The sequence below is a fragment of the Onychomys torridus genome, chromosome 6 (assembly GCF_903995425.1).
Source record: "Onychomys torridus chromosome 6, mOncTor1.1, whole genome shotgun sequence".
Taxonomy (NCBI): domain Eukaryota; kingdom Metazoa; phylum Chordata; class Mammalia; order Rodentia; family Cricetidae; genus Onychomys; species Onychomys torridus.
Window position 1 is genome coordinate 38,505,393 of NC_050448.1, and position 22,526 is coordinate 38,527,918.

Here is a 22,526-nt window from a genome sequence, read left to right on the forward strand (position 1 = left end):
CTGCCACTGCCACCTTTTGCTGACATCAGCAGAGACACACAGCTCCAGGAACTGTGGAGCAACTGGTTCTTAGCCTTCTCAACGTGAAGACAGCCATTTGTTGGGCTACTCAGACCTTGTCATGGAGGCCAATTGCATCCCCACTCAGTGTTTTATATATATATATATATATATATATATATATATATATATATATATATATATATATATATATATGAACATGCAAGTGTTACTTGCATTTCTTCTTAAAGTATAATGCCAGGAACTCTATCAACGTATTTTTAAAGGGGCAGCATATCCTCATTCTAAACCAAAAGCACAACAATAAAAAATTTTAGACCTGTATCTCCAATGAACATAAAGGTAAAATTTCTCAACAAAATACAAGTAAACTGAGTTGAGCATTTCAAAATGTACATAGACCATGATCAGTTAAGATTAACCTCAGGGATTCAGGGATGATTTAACATTTGCACATCAATAAACAATACAACACCAATCAATACAAAAACCATATGATTATTTTTTAAAATGCAGAAAAATCATTTAGTAAGGTTTAATGTCTTTTTATGATAAGAATAAATTAGATATTGAAGGAATATATTACAAATTAAAGCCTTTATATGAAAAATCTACCATCAACACCACACTGAATTAGAAAAGGCTAAAGTGTTCTTTAGAGTGGAACAAGAGTCCCTCTGTTCCTGTTGCTCTTCCTTAATACAGCAAGAAAGTCTTGGTGAAAGGAATTAGGATTAAGAAGGAACTGAGGCATCCAAATCAGAAAGGAAGAAGTTAAAGTACCCTTGTTTTCAGGTGCCATTATTTTACACAGGAAAATAAAAATACTCCATTAGAAAGCTTTGATAACTTAAAAACATTCAGTAATGCTGCAAGATACAAAATCAACATGCATTTTTACATGTCTATGATGAATTCCTTCAACAAACAAACATAAAACTCAGGGATTATAAAAAAAGAAAAGCATTCCAAACTACTTAGGAAAAAGTAGAAGGTAAAAGATTGCTACATTGAAAATTATGAAACAAATTGTAAAGGACACAAAAAAATGGGAAGGTGTCCCATGTTACCAGCTCAAAAGGTTAATCTGTGGATTCAATGAAAAATTTCATCAAAATTCAAATCACTTTCTTCTAAGAAGTAAACAACCCTATAATTTATAAAGAATTGCAAAAGCTCAGAGCAGCTGCAGCAATTCTGAGGGGGAAACGAGAGAGCTGGTATTGTGAAATTGAATGCAAAGCTGGTAAGTAAAGCATTGAAGGTAATGAATGGGGACATGTACAGGGGAGAAAATATATGTCAGCATGTGGGTTCTAGCGTTCACACTCTCCAGCTCTGCATCTTATAACTTTACGTCTTAATGAATTACAATTTAACATTTAAGGTAATTTTGATACCTGAAAAACCTGAAAATTAATATTGACATTTGGATTAAAAATTACAACTCTATTCATTTTATTCTGTATCAACTCACTGTAACACTAGAAAAAAAACCTTAATTTCCAATATCCACATAAATTCATATATACTATATTTAATTTTTATTGCATGAATATTTTAATAAATGAATAAATGTAAGTAAAAAGTGTTCATCTCCATCTTTTCCTGGATTATGGAAAATCATTACACAAAGTCATGAAAATCACAAGAATTTATAATTCACAAGCTATAATTTTTACTTTTCAAAGCAAATGTTTATAAAGAGGATAGTAGGAAAACATTTGTATTAGATAACATCAAGTTCATGGAATTTTTAGTATATTTCACTCTGAGAAGGTCTTAATGTGCCTTTCATAAAGTTCACTACAATCTTAAGAAAGAAAGGATTATGATGTAACTAAAGTGTGAAGCATCTGGTAAGAGAAGGTCCTGAGTAAAATACAGAACATCTTGTTCCTAGAGCCTCAACCTTATCACTAGTTCTCATTTTGATGTGGAGATTATGAATAACTTTACACAGTTACCATTTTTTAAAGCAGCCCACAAGAAAAGAAAAAAAAGGAAGAAAATTGCCTGCCTCCAATATGGAGGCTAATAAGATCCTCCCATAGTTCTCAACTGTCCAAGAATATGGACCCCAGAGTTAAGCATGTAAGACTGATTTTGTATTCAGTGAGGTCAAATGGAGTTCCTTTCTATAGACAGTCACCTTCCTGTGCATTATGTGTGGCCTTTGAAGCCACTGCTAGCCTTGCTGTACCACTTTCCCATTTTAGAAGCTATAAAGCTAAATAAATTAAAGGGATAATTCTAACAGAAAGGCTCACCTGTGCCACTGGTCGATGACAGCTTTGGATGGTAACCTCCAGATTATTCTAGGTTTTGGATCCCCAGTAGCTGAGCAGTTCAGTAGTAGTTTCTCGCCCAAATTCACCTCTGTCCACTTCTGAGAGGCAATTTCTATCCTGGGGACTGTCTCTCCCTCTTCCACTGTAAGGATCACTACCCTTCTCTCTGAGCCCGAGGAACTGGTGGCAATGCATTCGTAAGTGCCCCTGTCTGAAGGAGCGATGTTTCTTATATACAGAGTTCCATTTGAATACAAGAAAAACTTGGGATGAGTCAACTTCAGCGGTTCTAGTTCAGTTCCATCATAGAGGACCCAGTGAACACTGGGCTGCGGAGTTCCTTTTGCAGTGCACGGCAGTTTCAAACTTTCACCTGAAACCCCAATGATGGCTTGCTTCTTTTGCTCTAGAATAACTGGGGGAGCTGTGATGACTTGTATCTTAATGAGCAGTGAATCCTGGCCAGCTGGGTTGCTGGCCACACACTTGTAAAAGCCACGGTCATAGAGACTCAGGTTGCGGATGACCAAGGTCCCATCAGATGTTACCCAGACCTTTCTGTTTCCCTTGGATGTTTCTGAGACCACTGTTTGGTTTGCAAGTATCCAGGAAACTGTAGGCATCGGCAAACCTTCCACTCTGCACTTCAATTCCACAGTACTTCCAGAATGAACTGTGATCTCCTTGGCATGTCTCTCCAGGATCCTGGCAGGGTAGGAAACCACAGACAACATGACTTGAAGGTGGTCTTTGCCTAGAGGATTAGATGCAGAACACAGGTACTGTCCACGGTCCTGAATACTGACCCTCTGGATGGACAAGGTGCCATTAGGAAGCACATGAAACCTGCTTTTCTGTGTCCCTTGGGATAGTTCAAGTCCTAATAAGATGAAAAAAAATGATACATATAGTTCATCACCATCAAAGACTGGATAGAAAACATGAAACTATGTTTTTGTTAAGCTGACAATAAATATATTTAAACTAAAATTCAACAAAACAACTTCAGATTGCTAAAACTTTCTCAGTTTTTTATTCACATAAATTTAAATGTAAAATCCAGATAGTTCAACATGACATTCTTCTATGTAAAATTACACACACACACACACACACACACACACACGTACATATGATCTACTTTCAAAGTATTTTTGTTGGCTTTAACAAATTACTTATTTTAATGTTTTTATTTTTGATATTACAGTATGATTAGATCATTTTATCCCCTCCCTCCAGCTCCTCCCCTGTACCCCTCTCTTTCTCTTTTTCAAATTTATGGCCTCTTTCTCTTAAATTATTGTATGTATGTATATATACAAATATATATATATATGTATGTATTTTGTATATATTTGTATATATATAGTATATAAACTATAGTAAGTATATATAAATAAAAAAACACAATCTTCTCAGCTCTATGTTATCTGTATGTATAAGATTTTAGTGCAGACCATTTAATATCAGATAACCAACTGGCCCAAACTATTTTTTAAAAACTTGTTTTGAGATGGGATCTAATTTTGTTTGTTTTTGTTTTTTTCGAGACAGGGTTTCTCTGTGTAGCTTTGCGCCTTTCCTGGAACTCACTTGGTAACCCAGGCTGGCCTGGAACTCACAGAGATCTGCCTGCCTCTGCCTCCCGAGTGCTGGGATTAAAGGCGTGCACCACCAACGCCTGGCCTGGGATCTAATTTTTTATCTCAGGTTGGCATTGAACTCATCCTCATTGCTTGGAGTATAGGCATGTGCCATACTATCTAGCCTTAAAAACTATTTGTTTAAACTTTATCATTACATTTTATTGATTTGTGTATGTATGTATAGGCACACGCTGGTTTGTGTGTGTATATATGGGCACATACATGCCATTGCCAGTGTGTAGAGATCAGAAAACAACCTCTGGGAATTGGTTCTCTCTTTCGACCATATCTGTCCCAGGAATTGAACTCAGGCCATCAGGATTGGCAGTATGTTCCCTTTACACATGGAGCCATCTCGTCCCACCAAACTCTTCTTAATACATTTAAAAAAAAAAAAAAATCCTAGTAGGATCTGGGGAGATGGCTCAGTGGGTAAAAGCACTTGTTGCTCTTGCAGAGGACCTGTGCTCAGTTCCCAATGCCCACATGCTGGTTCACAATCACCTGCAGTTCCAGTTCCAGTTCCAGTATGTATGAGCCCCTCTTCTGACCTGTGTGCATATCAGGTACATATGTGCATATACACACATGAAGGCCTAACACTCATACGCATAAAATAAACCTAAAATTTAAAACCTAATAGGGGTTGGAGAGATGGCTCCAGTTCCAGGGAATCTGGTACCTCTTTCCTAAGGCACCTGCCCTAATGTGTGCAAATGCACACACACACGTGTGTGCATGCACACACTTGCACATACACTTTTGCACACACAAAAAGTAAAATAAAAAAATTTCTTCTAATGAGGAATATGCAAATGTCAAATGAGGATATCAATAGGTTTTATATTTTGAGAAATTTAAAACTAGTGTTGGTACTTTGAAGACAACTCTGAAAGATACAATCATGTCCTTGTTTTATAATTAAGGTATTGTTAATGGTTCCAAATACCTGATGAGACTCTGGTCCAGTGGATAGTGGGCAGGGGGTTTCCAACAGCCTCACAGGGAAGAAAGGCATCGGAGTTGGTTGGGATAGTAAAACTTGCAGCCTTTCCTCCAACTATTCTTGGTTTTTCCAATATAGTTCTAGGTAAAGAGTCAGAGGGAAGGAGTTTGGAAGTTGGGTTTTGAACAGGTTTCTTATCAAAGACACTCTCTGCATGCTTCTGTCCATTCCAACGTAAGGCTTGGGTGCTGGCCTCTGGAAAGCTGAGAGGGGACCACATGCTCCCTGCTGGTCTTTTGCCTTTTACAATAGTTTCTGAGTATGACTTGCGCTGAAAGTGGCTTTCTGGCCAGGGAGAGGGCTTCCATTTAGAATTCTGTGGTTTATCTATTCTTAATATTGGCACAGGTGTTGAAAGGAACAGATTAGAGGAGGTAAAGTAAGTGGCTCCAGTTATGATCTCGGAATCTGGGCCAGGCTCTGCTGAGGACTGCTGCAGATCTCTATTGTGCTTTGAGGATTCATTAGTGGTGACCATTCTATTGGTCATTGTCTTGAAAATCGATGTGGATGTGACCTCACTGTCTGTAACCACACCCCTAGTAAAGGAGGGAGGGGAAGGAATGGGCATCAGAGGAGCCCCACTGTTGAGGGATGGTGGTATGTCTGAGCCTCTTTTCACGGTGGTCACCTCCCGTGATAGGTTGAACAAAGTCGTTTCTGGAGCTGTTGTCTTTCCCGAAGTCTGAGTACACTTCTGTGACAGTTCAGTTAGGCCCAGGAGACTGGTTTCTGAGTGGAGAACAACTGTGCTTATACTTCTGTTAGTGTCTTGTCGTGACGAGTGAGTGAAAGCCGAGGAAGTGTCAGCTGTTGTTGGAGCCGGGTACAAGCTGAAGCCCCAACTCTGCTCTGGGGTGGTGTTTGGGTCATGCCTGCTCTTCTGGGGCTGCTTTATTTGGTCTTTTGCTTCTTTGGAACTTGCTATTTGGGTTTCAGAGATCATGACAGATTCAGGGGCAGTAGAAGTTGCCAGGGTGGCTGTTTCCACTGACAGGAAGGTCACTGTACTCCCTCCCTTGCTCGTCGCACTAGGAAGCACTGGGGAGGAGTTGATGACGGGCTGCTCCTTGCCAGCTGAGAGACTTCGGGCACCTTCAGTGGCGTTGTGGTAAGTGGCAGCCATTGCTGCGGACAGAGTTTGCATCAGAGTTGCAGAGGATGTTGTCAAAGGTAAGGGAGGACCATGATCTGTGGGTAAAAGAGGAGATATTTGGGGAGACAGTGCGGCTGTGCTCTTTTGTAAACCAAACTGATACAGATTCTTTAACATCCCCTTTTTGCTGTGGTTATCTATAAAGATTTGGTGCCAGGGAATTTTCCTTCTTGAGGATTTTGTGTTTGTTGCTTTTGTTGGCATTGAGGGTTTGCTGAGTGGACTGGAAAGTGGTGATGTCACCACTGAATCTCTTTCAGCTTGGATGGTACTAGACACACTTGGGTAACCACTGTTGTCTACTGGAGTTTTTTCCAGGGATACAGGTGTTGGAGAAGTCACGCTTGCTTCATTGGGAGTCACTTGGGTACTTTGATCTCTTAAATATTTTATAGTAGTTGTTAATGTCTCAATATCTACATTTTGTTTGTTCTTAAATAATAATGGTGGGTTCTGAACCACAGTGGTAGACTTTTCTGCTATGTCCCAGGTGATGTTAGCTCTGGGGAGGGTGCTGAGGGATGAGCCTGGAATGGACCATGCTGTAGTAGCCAGGGTGAGCCTCTCTATAGAAGAACAGCTTGGGCACATCCTATTAGGCTCTGTTGCTGAAAATTCACCAGTACTTTTGTTAGCAGGTCCCTTGAGTGCTGGCCTCACAACCCTATATCTATGCCGTCTGAGAACTGGGGTTCTATTTGGGCTTATAATTCGCCCTCTGTTCTGTCTCCCAAAGTGCCTGGACAAGGGGAAGTTAGCTGTACTGTTTCTAGGCATGTGAAATGGAGAAGGGGCAGCAGTGTGTGAATCTGAAAGGTGCTTGGGGAAGCTAGGATCTTTAGCAGCATGAGAAGAGGTGTCATTACTCCTGGCTTGGCTCTCTCCTGTTATAAGTATCTGATGCCCATAATCCTTTGTTGGATTTGCTGAAGGTAAGACTGTATCAGCTTTGCTGGTGCAGATACTTAGCATGTTGGCACAACCATCAGCAGCCACGGTTCCCCCTGGTCCTGGGTGTGTACTTTGGGCAGATACTCTTCTCCCTATCTGAGCAGTATCCTGAATTTCAGTTACTCCAGGTACTGATGGAAAGATAATGCTTGGATTTTGGCTGGTTGCATTTTCTATTTTGCTTGCTGCAGTTGGGTTATTACTCTTTGTGGTGTCAATAACATTGGATAGTTTGAAATCAGGACGGTGATTAGACGGTAGTATTTGTGGATTCATATTAGAGAAGACTTGTATGCCAGAAGTTACACTTGTCACAAAGCCATAAGATACTGGTCTAGAGTCAGCAGTTGATGACCGTTCTGTGACACCAGAAGCTTTAGTTTTCTGAACTGTGAATTCTTCATCTAGAGAAATCATGCCGGAAGCGTGTTCTTCCTCAGCAGGGAGCACCACAAGTGGAGCACCCAGCGGCACTGGCTTTACTGTGGTATTTTCTTGCTGCTTTGGCACAGGATTCTTTTTTGCTTTCTCTAAAAGTACTGCCCAGTGTTGTGGGTCAATTCTCCGAGCAGAGAGAGGGAACTGCCTCCTGTGCTCTCTGAAACGCCGGAGTGTGGAATCCCCACGCCGTCGGTGTGTGAGTTCTCCTCTATGTTTGCCCTTCTTACGTACCCTGGAGACTTGTTTTCTAGCCTCTGCCCCTGTCAAAGCTGATGCAGAGAGTTTCAAAGATGGTGGCGGCTTAGGGGGAACACTTGGATTGGGTTCTCCAAGTCCAGATCCCTCTGCTTCCCTATCATGCTCAACTGACCTTTGGCCTTTCATTTGGACTGAAACTTGAAAAATGGAAAAATCCACCCCTGATGGGTTGGCCGCTACACAGCGATAATGACCTTGGTCTCTTGGGGTAACCTGTAATATTCTTAAGGTGCCATTGTTAAGAATTTGTCTGTCTCTTGATGACCGAGAAAACACAGTGTTTCCTGGAAGAACCCAGCTAATAGAAGCATCTGGAATACCAGTGGAATGGCATGGAAGATCGAGTGTCTCACCAGAAAGGACTGTTTGTTGAACTCCGTTTTCATGTATGTTTTCGACATGGGGCTCTACCACAGTTATCCTATAGGTGAGAATGTCAGCATCTTCATAGTTGGTGCTTATGCAGTGGTAAAGGCCCGTGTCAAAGCTGTCAGCCATCTGGAGTTCCAATTTTCCTTTTTTGTCTATTAGGATTCGCCCATCCTCACTAACATAAGGGGCTCTCACTTTACTCCCATCAGCTAGAAGCCATTCCAAGTGAGGTGAAGGGTCACCTTGGCCTGGACAGTCCAGAGCAATAGTGCCACCAGCCAAAACAGTGTGTTCCAGTTTGGTATTGTTCATTATCGGAATCATGGTCCATTTGAGTCTCACTGGTCTCATCTCTGCCCTTGGTAACGTGATTTGAGCATCACTGGAAAACTGGATCTGTAATGTGCTAAGTGTGGTGGCATTTCTATTCAGCTGCAAGAAAACTTTTTCTTGTTGGAACCAAAAAGGATCGGCTCTGAAATCAGCCTCTATGTTGGTAAAAATGTCTTCAGGGAGAAGAGCCACCTGTTTATATATGGAGGACAGCTGTGGAGTTTCAGTAAGCTGTGGCTTCCTTTCCAGTCTCAGAGGAGAATCACTGTACAAAGCTAGTAGTTGCCACACTGGCTGAATGTGATTATGATCTACATGGCACACCAGATTTGTTGAAAATGACATATTTAGCATGATGTAGTCATTTTCCTCAGTGAATGCAATTGGCAATGTCCTGGACGGCTTTTGGATACTACAGACCACATTGGCCTTGTTTCCAGACAGGTCTGTCATGTTCAAAGACAGGGAACCAAAAGGTTTTATGAAATCTTGGGGTGACAGGAAGGCAGATCCATGGTCTTCCTGAATAGCCAGGCTCTTTGGCTTCCGTGATGGATCAATGGTTGGCTTTGTACACAGGAAAGCTCCAGCTGGTACCATAGCAAAGGGTCTGCCTTTAGAGATCCTGGGGTTCATGCAAAGGGGACACTGCTGAGCACTGGAGGGGCTTCTGTCCTTCTTGCATTTTATTATATCTAGGAAAAAATAACAATTATATTTTTAAATATGGCCTCTTTATAAATTAACACATGAATACTTTGAAGAAATATTTTCACTAGAGTTCAAAGAAGCTTCTGAAATTATTTCTAGAAAACATATTGTCTACACATCATGCTACAATGCAAAATGCACAGGTACAGGGGTTTTATTTGCCTTATTCATAGATGTATTTATTAGGCATGGAAATTAAGACCTGGCTATATATTTTGTGTTTGGTAAGTATTCATTGAATGAACCCTTTCCTTATCTAGAGAAACAAAAATCATAAGCTCATGTTCAGCACTTTAATTTATAACACTTCAGTTCCTCAGGTCAAGGTTTTAGGACAGTCACAGAACTTGGCTAGACATTAAAAGGTAACCTGGTTGAAAAAATCTCTAAATCCTAGAATAGCATTAAAAATCCAAGCATTTTTCTATTATCTACAAGAACAGTTTGTGTTCTAGCCTAATAGAAATAGAGATGGAGAGATGCAGACAGAAGAGACGAAGATGTGAGTAAAGCCAGCCAATAAGATGTGAATATTGATAGAACACGGAAGGTAGTTGGGATGGCCAGTCCAGGTTTAGTGATCGTCCTGTTGGATAAAATGGACTGAGCACTACAGAGCCACGTTTAATGGGGGAGAGGAGAGACTTGTGTCTGGTAATGTCAGAGTTTGCAACTCATACACTACTAGTCACAAAGGAGTCCTGTTTGGGTAATGAGATGCTATATTGGGTATTTTAAATATTTTAAATATTGCTCTGATGAGCCTAGTTTAAAAAGCTGGTCATTCAATACTAAATAAGAGGTATAGAATTTTCTCTGAAACAAACCAGTCTGAGACTTCCATGCTGTCCCACATAATAGTTCCTATACCATTGTTGAACACAGCAGGTATCTGAAACATTCGATGTCTTAGATGTATTTCCTGAGAATAGCTTCACACATGTACAGTTTCCTTGTAAAGGGCAAAGTCACTCTGGCCAAAGACTCTAAACCCTTTAGGTATGTACCAGCCCTCTCATCTGAAGACAACCATGGTCTGAATATATGGGTTGAAAAATTCCAAAAGAAACATAAGTTTGACATTTCTTGCAGTTCTAAGTACTCTGATGAAATCTCCTGTTGTCTCAGTGGGCCTCACCCCCAGCATGGGACACAATCCACAGTGTATGCATACAGCATATGCTCCATGCTCAATAGCTACTAAGCAATGATCTCTGGCATCGCATAAATTATCATGGTATCATAGTGTTTGTATCCAAGCAATCCCTATTTTATTAAGCATACCCTCAAACACAAGAGTGGTGATGCTGACAATCAGTTATACCAGAGAGAAGCTATGGACATGGCTCCTTTCAGAAGAAACCTCTCACTTAGGAAAGATAAAAAACAAAACAACACATTGCAAACCACATGCTGAAGTTCTTTGATTTATGGTGAAAACATAGCTGTGAAATTAGGAAGAATGAAAAAGAAACCTATGCTAATTTTGCTACTGTACTTTAAATTTCCAGAGTTAGGGCTACAGTGTGCAAAGATAAACACAGTATTGTTTGATAGTTCCTATAGTTTTCTGCATCCACTGCAAGTCCTGGAATGTATCCTTCATGGATAAAGGAACACTACTATACCAGGTAAAATTTGATCAATCATTATTCACTTAATTTTATAGAATAACATTGTGCAGAGGAGGTAGGTAGAAGGAATAAAAAGCTTTGAACCATCATAAGGAACTCCTTCCAATGCCACCTACCACCTACTGACAATATGCATCCCTTACCTGCTTGTCAGTGCCCTGGATCTGACCTCATGTAGCAGAAGGCATAGCTAACTTCTGGCTTAGTTAAACCACACCACATCATTGTGTTCATATCTTGGGATGTTTGTTGCGGTTTGTGCCTGGACCAGAGCTATCATGCTTTGGGTTTGCTCAGATTCAGGTCTGACTCTGTCACTTCCTCCATTCTCACCAGTTTCCAGTCCCACACAAGTGTTTCCCACCCCTCAGCTCTGTCATTCAATGCTAAGCTCTAACATGAGCTGTTTGCCTGACATGCCCACTGCCATCACTAATTACACATTCTTTGAGGACTCAGTATGATGGGCACTTATTTCCAGTGGGCTCCCTACTTGACCTCTCATTGTGCCCTCTGCTTTCCCTGGCTTAACCTTCAGTATTCACAATTAGAATGCATCGTTTGGTTGGTTGTCTTCCCACTGGACAGTATGCTCTGTTTGCTGATCTGTGTGTCCAACCCCTGGTTGAGGGATGTCCAAGAAAGATGCAGTTCATAAAAGAGGGGGGAAAAGAGGAGTGGGTGAGGATAGAAGGGTGAAGGGAAATGTCAGGAAGATAGGCAACTGGCAGGACTAATTCTAAGACCCTGATGTTTGTACATTTTCACTTATAAATTGAGATAAATATGTCTGATGGTAGAAATTGGCCACTTACAGCTATTACTATCTGTCTCCCTAGAAATAGTGTTATAGCTTTTGATGTTGTTTTTAATTCTGTTGCAAATATTTGTTAAGTTTGCTACTTGATATGTTTTTATGAAGACTGCACTATATGATTTGGCATTGTAAAGAGATGACATCCATTGATATGCATAAGACCAGATCAGCAAGACTCAAGTTTTATGTCCATGAACAAATGCATGTCAGGAAAATGGGGAAAGTCTCTGTTTATTGAAGAGCAATCCAAGAGTTTTGTGGAACTAAAGAATGGAAGATGCAAGTAGAGATGAATATATTAACTCTGGATTGCAGGAAGTGTCAGAGAAACTGCCACCCTGCTTAGGAGAGGCTAACAGACTGCTTGGGGTGGAAGAAAATTTTCTAAGTGTGAAGGTGATTGATTAATTTATGAGTCTTGTGAAACTGTCAGTAAGAACAAAAGCACAAGGGAACCTGTCATTTAGACATGACTGAAAGATTTTAGTCCTAAAGGTTTGTTTTATGTGTGTGTGTGTGTGTGTGTGTGTGTGTGTGTGTGTGTGTAACTGTATGACATATGTGCATTGTGCATTTGCACATTACACATACATTTTTACATATTTTCATATATAAATGTTTGAGACATAGTAAGACCATAGGTAACTAAGAGATAGATGGTGAACTCATTTCTTTTTACCTGTATAATAACAGTTTAACAAAAAGTATTAAGTAAATACTGCGTCCCAGGTGTATTGTAGAGGCTAAGGATAGATACATTAGACATAGCAAAGGCAGCAGACTTTTCATTCTATAAATGAATTCTATAAGTATAGTATAATGTTCATTCAGGAAAGTAAACACTGAACAAACTACAGGAGTGCTGAGGTCCTGATTCTGATGCGGCTGGGATAGATAAGCAGTGTGACTCTCCTGGAGAGGTAATGCTGAGGCAGAGCTTCTATCTGGGAACAGAGAAAGCTGAGAAGGATGGGATTGTTACAGGCAGAAGCAAAGTGCAGCAGGGTTCAGTGCAGCAGGGTTCAGTGCAGCAGGGTTCAGTGCAGCAGGGTTCAGTGCAGCAGGGTTCAGTGCAGCAGGGTTCAGTGCAGCAGGGTTCAGTGCAGCAGGGTTCAGTGCAGCAGGGTTCAGTGCTGAAACAGTGTGGTGTGTCAGGAGCTGGAAGGAAAGTGCCTGCCTGGGAAGGGGAGGGGAGGGCAGCTTTTAGAGAGACTGAGGACCAGCTTGCACCACACTAGAAGACCTTGCAGTTGGGCCAAGAAGCATGGCCTTGGTACTTTAAGCCACAGAGTGCTAAGTAGGAAAGATTGTCAGCTTCACAGACAGAGCTTCCTATTTTCCCGCTGTGATGCAAACATAGCTGTAGGGGTACAGAGTCCATTGTCACTGGTTTATTTTGGGGACTTCATTTTCTATGTCTACATGATCTAGGACTTTCTCTTACAGATAAAGCACCTCCAGCTGGTTATCTACTTAATTAATACTAAGAAACAAACAGTATAGATACCTGGCTTTCCCCGTATCCAGTCAGACAACCACTTTAAATGGCAGTCACAGGTCCATGGGTTTCCGTGCAAATAGAGGCTTTCTAGGTTTGGCATATAGGAGACCATTTCTTTTGGGAGGGAGGTCAGGAAGTTATTAGACAAGTACAGGTACTTAATGAAAGAGGTTTTAAATATCTGGAGATAGCTTAATGAGACAAATGTGTCTGGATGGAGCTTTGTGAGCCGATTTCCTTCTAAATGTACCAGGCGGAGCAAGGTGAGTCCATAAAATGCCTCAGGGTTGATAAACTCAATGCTGTTGTGATCCATGTGCAACCGGGTCAAGCTCCTGAGCCCATAAAAAGTATCCTTCTGAATTATTTGGACTTTGTTATAGCTCATTTTTAAGACCTGCAAATAAAGATATGAACATGTTTGTTTTGTCAAAGGAACTGTCATTAAAAAGGAAAATTTTATGAATATAGAAATATGTTGAGATTAATCCTATGGCATGTGCCTACCTTAATTAAAACCTAATTCAAACAAATTAGTTGCCAATTGAATGTGACCATAACAGAGAAATTAGGACACATACAAGCCGTTGTTAGTATTAAGGAATTATCACTAAAGTTATAACATATAAGCTACTGATGTCATGGTCTCTTTTATCTTTTATTGTGTATAAGATCAAGCATCATAACTTGGATTGGATTCAAAACAGCTCAGCAGAATGTGATGCTCAGGGTGCAAGTGAGATACGATCTGTCACATCCAGATAACTCCGGAAGCTGGGTGATCAGTGCACCAGAGTATTTGAATTATTTTCTTTTTTTAAGACTGTACTACAAAGTCATGTGGTGCACTGTGGAATTCATTTCCCTCCCACTGGCCTCCCTGGCTGGTTCCCTTCCTCACCCTCCATTGCTTCCCTGAGTTCATTACACTCTTCTGCCTACTTTTGTGTGCAGTGAAAAACATCCTGAAGGAGGAGGAGAAGGAAACGAAGCTGGAGAAGTAGAAGAAGCACTTTATAGAAATAAATTTAAGGTGTATAAGATTTCAATTTCCCCCATTTACAGCATCTTAACTGAGATGTAGTTAAAGGTGCTTTGTGCTTAATTATAGTGTCATTATGACATCTCCATAATATATGTCACTGTGTGTTGCTAGTATCTGCCTCCCATGACCTCCCATTGTTAATGTCCACTCCGATGGTTCCTATCCTCCCCCAAATGATTTCTCTTCCGCTTTTAGGTCAATATATTAGCATATCTAGACTCTATCTATGAGTGGAGGCATGGCATGTGACTCTCTGTCCCCATTACTTCACTTTACTCCCTCACATCCCTCCCTTAGGCCCTTCTCAGAGCACAGCACACTGGTTTTTAGTATACCCACTGGCATAACTAGGTCCACCTCTACTATCCCATTTTAGGAAATTGTCATTTCCCCAAATTAAGACCAATTGACATCCACAGTTATTTTTGTCTTTTGTTCGCTCTAAGCAATAATTAATTTCCTCTCTGTTTCTAAAGATTCATGTATTTTAAACATTTCATATAACTAGAATCATACATCATGTGGCATTTTGTGCCTGGCTTCCTTCACCTAGCCAGATGTTCCCGAGATGTTGTAGCACATACCAACTCTTCATTCCTTTTTGTTTCTACACTGTATGCATGTTACATGGTCTGTTTATCCACTCACCAGCTGGTGGACATCTGGCATGCTGTCTTTTTCAATGATATGAATTTAATTGATTCTGAATTGGAAGCCAAATAATTCTGAATGTTTCATGATGCTTTAGTATTTATCAAATCCCTTTCTAATTAGCTGAACATACTATTTTTTTTAAAGAAAAGAACATGAAATACTTATAAAAACTGTGACTCCCTACTCATTTTCCTACTTGACTCAAATTGTCATCTCTATAAAAGAGGCTTTTCTGGAATGCCAACTTCTATAATAAATAAGAGTCAAACTGGTAAACTTTGGCCTAAATGTCACCTGGGAGTACAACCTCAAACCCAGTGTTTCTCAGTCAAAGGAAAACCTGGCTAAGAGAATAAACACAGGCAGAGAATTCCACAAAGGATGTAGGATCAGTTCCTCCTAAAGTTACATGTCCCAAATGTAGCTTGATCTAGCCAAATCAACATCATCACATACATACACTGCACTCAATGCTCCCTACCTCAAAACAACAAACATAGCTCCGGCTTGACATTTAATGGCTCTGTGAACAGTTGATATTATTGCTTTGATTATTATTATTTGTTATATGCAAGTTATGATGAATGATATATAACATATAAACTCTATGATGCTTTCCCAGAACAGTATGTTTGTTTATTTAAAGAGCTGAACAGTCTTCATGCAGCATAAATTAGCTTCTCAAAAGTGTCAAGGTTATAAGCAGAGTTAGTGCTCCATGTACATTCTCTTTCATTCTCCTTATTCTTATTGATAGATTTGTTTAATCCTTTAACTTCTCACTTAGGTGTATGATAATTCTTTCAATGTTTTATTCATTTGTGTAAGTATTTGCAACTTCAGTTTGAAGTTGGTAGAGGATAAACAAGTAAATAAAGCAAACTGAAAATTTATAATGATTTATAAAATGCTACCATGTTAAAGACTCTCCTGTTCTACTTCCAGACAAACAACTAGAAATGGCATTTTAGGGATAAATTTTAAAGGTTTAGTAGTCCCTGAAAATTGATTTCTTTTGTGGTTAGCTGGGGAGTATGAGAAACCTTGGCCTCCAAGTCTATTTCCTTTCCCTCCCCTCCCCTCCCTTCCCCTCCCTTCCCCTCCCCTCCCCTTCCCTCCCCTCCCTCTCTCCTTCCTTCTGTCCTTCCTTCCTTCTGTCCTTCTGTGTATGATCCCTCATGCATGCATGTGGAGAGACCAGAAGCCAGGTGTCTTCCTTGTGCTTTCCACATTCGTTTTTGAGTCAAGTTCTCCCACTGAATATGGAGCTCACCAATTGGATAGAGTGGCTGGCCAGTGACTCTCTATTGGCCAGTGACTGTTACCACTGCTCCCAGGAGTGGGACTGCAGGTGGTGTTTGCCACCATGACATGTTTTTATGTGGCTGCTGGGGAAACAAACTTAGGTCCTCAGACTTGTGTCAGCATTTTACCCACTGAGATATCTCCTTAGTCCTCCAGCGTTTTCTTAATATTCTAATTTCCACATCTAATTGCATCACAATTGAAATCCTTCCTTGATGTCTGCTGGTAGTTTACAGAATGTCCATTTTCTGTTCCATGGGATAGGCAGCTTTGGGGGTATAGCTCACAGTTCTACCTCATTTCTAACTCCCCATCACCCTCGACCCTTCTCACCTGCAAGGACTGCAAACTGGAGAAGGTCTTGTCAGGGACTGTGTGAATGCCGTTACTATGCAGTAGGAGTAACTCCAGTTTGGCCAGCCCATAAAAATCATCTTCTGCCAATCTAGCGAGGCTGTTGTACCTGAAGAAAAATTCATTTTAGGCATCAGCTGAGTCTGTCAGTTAAAGTTCAAGTGTCAAAGCAGAAACAAACAGACCCCCCCACACCCGCCACTGTGTTCCCAAGAGAGTTCTTGAAATATTGCGCTTGACTGCAGAAGTTCCACTTCCCACCCTGTCCTTGCAACCTCTTAACCATCCCTCTACAGCCCTTCCCATTCTCAAGTTATGCATATACTAGCATCTGCTTGAGCCTATCGTTTTCTTTTGTGGATGCTAAGACTCAGGCCATTCTCTTTGCACTGTCCCCTCACACTTGCAGGTTGAGGTTATCAATAGTTAAGAGGCCTGGCACTGAAGTCCACATGAGTGTGACTCTGAGTTCGGGCCTAAAAAGGCTTGTGTGACACTGGGTAAAATCTGGAGACATTTTGTCTTCCAGTTTCCTCAGCTATAAAGGATGGATAACAGAATCGAGTGCAAAGGTGTTATGAACACCAGTGTTTTAGTCAGGGTTAGTTTGGTACTGCTGTGATGAAACACCATGACCCAAAGCAAAACCAGGGAGGGAGGACAGAGTTGGTTTGGCTTACACTTCCACATCACTGTTTATCGTTGGAAGAAGTCAGGACAGAAACTCAAACAGGGCAGAAACCTGGAGGCAGGAGCTGATGCAGAAGCCATGGAGGAGTGCTGTTTACTGATTTGTTCCTCATGCCTTGATCAGCCTACTTTCTTATAGAGCCCAGGACCACCAGTCCTGGGATGGTATCACCCACCATGGGCTAAGCCATCCCCCATCAATCACTAATTAAGAATATGCCCTACAGGCTTGCCTATAACCTGATATTATTGTGGCATTTTCCCAATTGAGGCACCTTCATCTCCAGTGATTCTAGCTTGTGTCAAGTTGATGTAAAACTAGCCAGAACAAGCAGCGAATGAATACATACAGCACTCAGCCCAAGGGCAGCTCATAGGGAGAACACAATGTCAGTCTTTCCTGTTGGTGATTGTACATTTATACAAACAAACAAATTTTCATAACCTTTAAAAAAATCACCATAATTTGTCAGATTTAGTAAGTCAAGTGTTTAAAATAAGCTCACTATGGCTAGCATTGTGTGCTGTATGGGCAATTATAAATCTCAAAAGACCATGCAAAAGGAAATGGTGATGTTTTTTTTAATTTTTTAAAATTATTTATTTATTTATTTTTTTACATAGGATGATAGTTCCTCTTGCTTGGTCATGCCTTATGTTATAACAATGATTGTTAACAGAAACTGTAATTTTTCCAGTAAAAATTTATTCAGAATGAAGCTGCCCCATAATGATGAGGATCCCAAATAACTAAAAGGGTCTTAAGGTTCTAGTGGAAGACTATCAGGAAAAAAGTATTTATTGTCTTCACACATGTAAGGTTCTTATGAGCTCATTTTAGAAGAAAAAATATTAAGAGTAATCACAGGTGTTTGGGGGACAAGTCACTATGATGATCAGTGGTTCCTCTCTGAGAAGGGGATCAGGCAAGGCCCACACACCCTAAATTTATGCGTTCCACATTGTCTGGGATGCCATCTGGAATGGAGGTCAGGTAACGAAATGTACAGTGCATCTCTGTGGGCACGTAACAGGCACAGCGGCGAGGACAGGCCCTGCTCCCAGGGGTGACCACCAGGCAGACTATAGTGAGGGAGGTCAACAAGCAGCTGACTTCTCTGTCTCCCATCTTCATCCTGAAAAGACATCACACCAGAGTCATACACACAGTTCAAGCAAAGTTCTAGGAACATCACACATAGTGACTCTGGAAATAATTGGAGATGTTTTCTTTAAGGCTCATATGTGGTTGATTCACATCTTTTATGCCAAATGAACCTTAAATCTATTTTTCTTTAATTTTTTTCATATATTTTGATCATAATCATATTTTTTTCTTCTCCTCCAACTTTTCCCAGATCCCCCCCCCCACCTTCCTATCCACACACCTTCTTTTTCACTCTCAAAACAAATAAATGAAAATCAAATCAAAACAGTAAGAAAAAAATGAAAACCCAGAAAATAGTCACAGAGTCAGTTTTGTGTTGGCAAACTACTATTGGGCACGGAGAGTGACTCTGCAGTACAGTTGGTCTACTCAATGTCACACCATTAGAGAACACCCATTTCCCATTCATTTCCCATTCCCGGCAGTCATCAATTGCAAATGGCTTCTTGGTTAGGGGTGGAACTTTATATATACTTCCCTTTCTCTGTATTGGCATTTCGCCCTGCTTTGAACTCGTGCAGGTCTTGTGCACCCGTCACGGTCTGTTTTCGGTTAGCAAACACATGAACGTGTTTCTTCATGGTGCCTGTGTCATTATGCCTTGTTCTTATTAGCTTCCCTCTTTCCTGTTGCTTTCTCTCAGACTCCCCCCCCCCAAGCTGGTTTGTCCCTGCTCTCTTATCAAGTGCATCTCTGTACACACATATACAAATCAGAATTGTATATAATTAAATAAATTTATAAACACACATATATACACATAGGGTTGTAAATCTAGGTTCTGCTCATAAGAGAAGCCACATGGTTATTTTCTTTTTGAGTCTGTCTTATTTTTATAAGCTTAATGATTCCCAGTTCCATCCATTTCCTGCAAATGTCATGATTTCACTTCTTAAAGCTACATGGAATTCTACTGTACATATGTACCACATTTTCTTTATACATTCTTATTTTGATGGACATGTAAGTTGATTCCACTTCCTGACTGTTGTGAATAATGCAGTAATAAACATTGCTCTGCAAATTCCTCTGTGTTACATTCCCAGGAATGGACTGGCAGTTCTATTTTCTATATTCAGATTTTCTTTTTTTTTTAAAGAACTTCCATAAGAACTACAAAAATTAACACACACACACACCCACCACCTATCATCCAGTAACTGAAGGAGCCAGTCAAGTGAGTAAACAGCTCTGAAGAAAGAAATACAAACAGCCAAGACAGACCTGGAAGATTGAAGTCACCATGATAACTAGCCATCAGGGAAATTAAAATTAAAATTGCTTTGAGATCTCTCTCTCCCTACTCAGATTGCATATTAGCAAGAAAATAAATGACAAAAAATGCTGGTGAGATCTGGGGGAAGAGGAACCCTTACCCCCTGGGGTGTGAACTGGTGCAGACACTATGGAAAATTCACTCTTTATAGAACCAGTGTGTGCTAGCCTCCCACTGGACTTTTATCATTAAATGGCTTTTTATTGTGAAAATGTCTTTATAGTTTCTCATTTCCTGGAAAGCAGGATCCCTATTATTAGAGGCCATAATGATGATATTGGAACAATTAGAATTCATAGATTTAGTCTCTTGTTTGCATAAGAGCCTTTTAAACTATCAAAACATTGTTTATGAAAATAGTACATGTGCAATTTAGAAAACTCAGCAACAGTAAATAGATAACAAATCATTTCTCTCATTTCACCACTCAGATATAACCAACATTTTACAGGCATATGTATATTATATATATCCCACATATGCATTTATGTATGTACTTCTATATATAATCAAACAGTTTGTAACATTTAATGTATAACATGTTCTATTCATTTGATTTAGCCTTCTAAAAACACTTTTACAGATGTAATAACCCACTGGAAAAGAGATAAATCTCTAACATGTCAAGTCCTTGCCAAAAAGGACACATTGAACATTTCAATGCCAACTACTGACCAGGAGGACAGTAAACTGACCTCAGCCCAGAGCTATAGCAACCACACTGACCCTGCAGGCATAATACTGTCTGATTTTTCTCTGCTTGGAAACATGCCTCTCCTCACTGACACAGGAATCCGGAACAGGACCACGGAAGAATTATGTTCAGTTTGTTAGGAGATGAGATCTTTAACCCCCAAGTGGAACAAGCCCAGTGGTCCCATCGTAGGATTGTTATGAATGAGTTTAACCCAAATTAAGACTTACTAAAGATTGCTTACATGCTTACCCTGTCACTGCCAAATCACAGAATGTTCTGAGTACTCTTTACATGATTAAAAATAGCAGGTAAACTTACTATCATTAGATGAACGAAGAAGGAACAAGGTGGAGGTAATTCTCTGTTCGGCTGGGAAACAGAAGCAACTATATGCACCCTGAGAGTTAATTACAAGAGAATGGAGCCATAAAATAGCACACGGATTCCCGTACACTTAAGCGTCAAACTGTATATAACAAAAGAGTTGGCAATACCTGGGCTCGAATATCTTGGCTTTGAGTCCTCTTGCAACATAAGCAGAGACAGAAAGTCTTCCTAGGAAAGTGAAGGAAAGTTCTTTGCTTCCAAAGGGAGCAAAAGAGTTAGTTTTTTCTGGCTTATGACTGAGGGATTGATCCCTCAGAGACCTGGAGGCGTTTCTGTAATCTTAATGCTCTCATCCATTTCCAAACTTACCAAAGCCTTCCTTTATCCACGCTTTTGCTGCGGCTGCTGTTGGAGATTTTGTAATGCTCTTCCTCCTTCCTAATAGTGTATGTTAGTTCTCTTTAAAGTCACTTAAACACAACTATTAATTAGTCACTCCTTCTTTCGGACGTCCCAGGAGTTTCTCCTCAAATTGCTTGTTCTGTCATCAGTGTCTATGAAAGGGTCTCAAGCTACAGTAATCTTTCCGGTGTGTTTTGTCTGGCCTCAGTCACTGAAGTGAGTTTACCTTGGAAGCTGCTTTTGTCCCCACTCCCCTCCAGTACCTTCCTTTCCCTGGACCCTTCTGCCCACCCACCCGTCTCTCGCTGGACCCCAGCCCCCATATCGGCCAGCCTCCCTGAGTTCCTTCACTTCCGCAGCAGGATTGTCTGCAGCTCACCTCTGCCTCTGGGCCAATGGACTTGCGCCTTCTTTGGGGTCTGCTCAGCCTCTGACGGGGGGTGGGGGGGATCTTCGCTTGTGGGGTGGGGGGAGGCGGGGAAGGGCGGAGCGGGTGACGTAGCCTTAGCCGAGAGCCTTTGCTTCTGGGACTGGGCGGGCCATCGATCCGGGACCACCAGCCAAGTCTGCCAACCCAGGCTCGCCTAGCTTTTGCTCCTAGGTTTTAAGTCCCTAGGCTTTCCTGCCCGGGAGCCCGCTCTGAAGCTCGGCTGGTTCAGAGACTACAGGGTTTTTCTTTTGTAACCTCTTCCACCTCTTAGCCGGGCTGGGGAGGGGGGTGGTGACCTCGAAGTGAAAGTAGCAGAGTTACTGTTGGGAGGGGAAAGAAATTAAGCTTGGGTGGGTGGAGGAGCGGATGCCCAAGAGAAGCTAAAGATGTGTGGCTGGGGGGGGGGGGGGGGGTGGGCAGCAGTGGTGGTGGCAAACACACACACAGGCATATGATATACTTGAATGAAGATGTAATGAAGCCCGTCAGTCTGTACAAAGAATATATGCTAATGATGATGATGATGATGATAACACCAACACGCAGACATGCTTTAATTAATGTGGGTTGTCCTGGGTCTGTGGCTCCCCTTACTTCTGCTTGCAATTTGAGTTAGCAGTGAACTGAGGTGTCTTAAGTTTTCATGTACCCTTTGGCCCTGGGGGAGGCACCTGCCCTTTTCTTCTTTGTTAGTTATATATGTTTGAGGTATACAACAGGAGAATATGAGATACATGAAGATCAAACAATTAAACATGTTATCACTTTATTTATTCTCTTGCACACACACACACACACACACACACACACACACACAGACAGAGGGAGGGAGGGAGGGGGGAGAGAGAGAGAGAGAGAGAGAGAGAGAGAGAGAGAGAGAGAGAGAGCGCTGCCCCACTTTTTGAGATGATAGGTCTTGCTACGTTGCTGACTTTCCTTAGGAATTCTTGGGCTCAGTTGATCCTCCTCTGTCAGCCTCCTTAGGAACAAGGATCACAGGCCTGAGTCAGTGCTTCCAGCTTGAGGAACCATCTTCTGAA

At 41.1% G+C, this 22,526-nt stretch overlaps 1 protein-coding gene across 3 annotated transcripts in view; it reads right to left on the minus strand.

Moving 5' to 3' along the window:
- Positions 1–21,546, minus strand: part of Igsf10 (immunoglobulin superfamily member 10) — a 28,011-nt gene extending 6,465 nt beyond the window's left edge. Inside the window, exons 1-7 of one of the 3 annotated variants that reach the window (XM_036191122.1) lie at positions 21,436–21,546; positions 20,822–20,882; positions 18,128–18,322; positions 16,476–16,605; positions 13,145–13,535; positions 4,908–9,170; positions 2,292–3,192 (exon numbers count right to left, since the gene is read on the minus strand). In XM_036191122.1, coding sequence (XP_036047015.1) covers positions 2,292–3,192; positions 4,908–9,170; positions 13,145–13,535; positions 16,476–16,605; positions 18,128–18,321 — 5,879 coding nt within the window. In that variant the 5' untranslated portion in view covers position 18,322; positions 20,822–20,882; positions 21,436–21,546. Of the gene's footprint in view, positions 1–2,291; positions 3,193–4,907; positions 9,171–13,144; positions 13,536–16,475; positions 16,606–18,127; positions 18,323–20,821; positions 20,883–21,023; positions 21,301–21,435 lie in introns of those variants that run through there. The other 2 variants (XM_036191123.1, XM_036191124.1) reach the window with 2 other exon arrangements.
- Between the last annotated feature and the right edge of the window lie 980 nt (positions 21,547–22,526).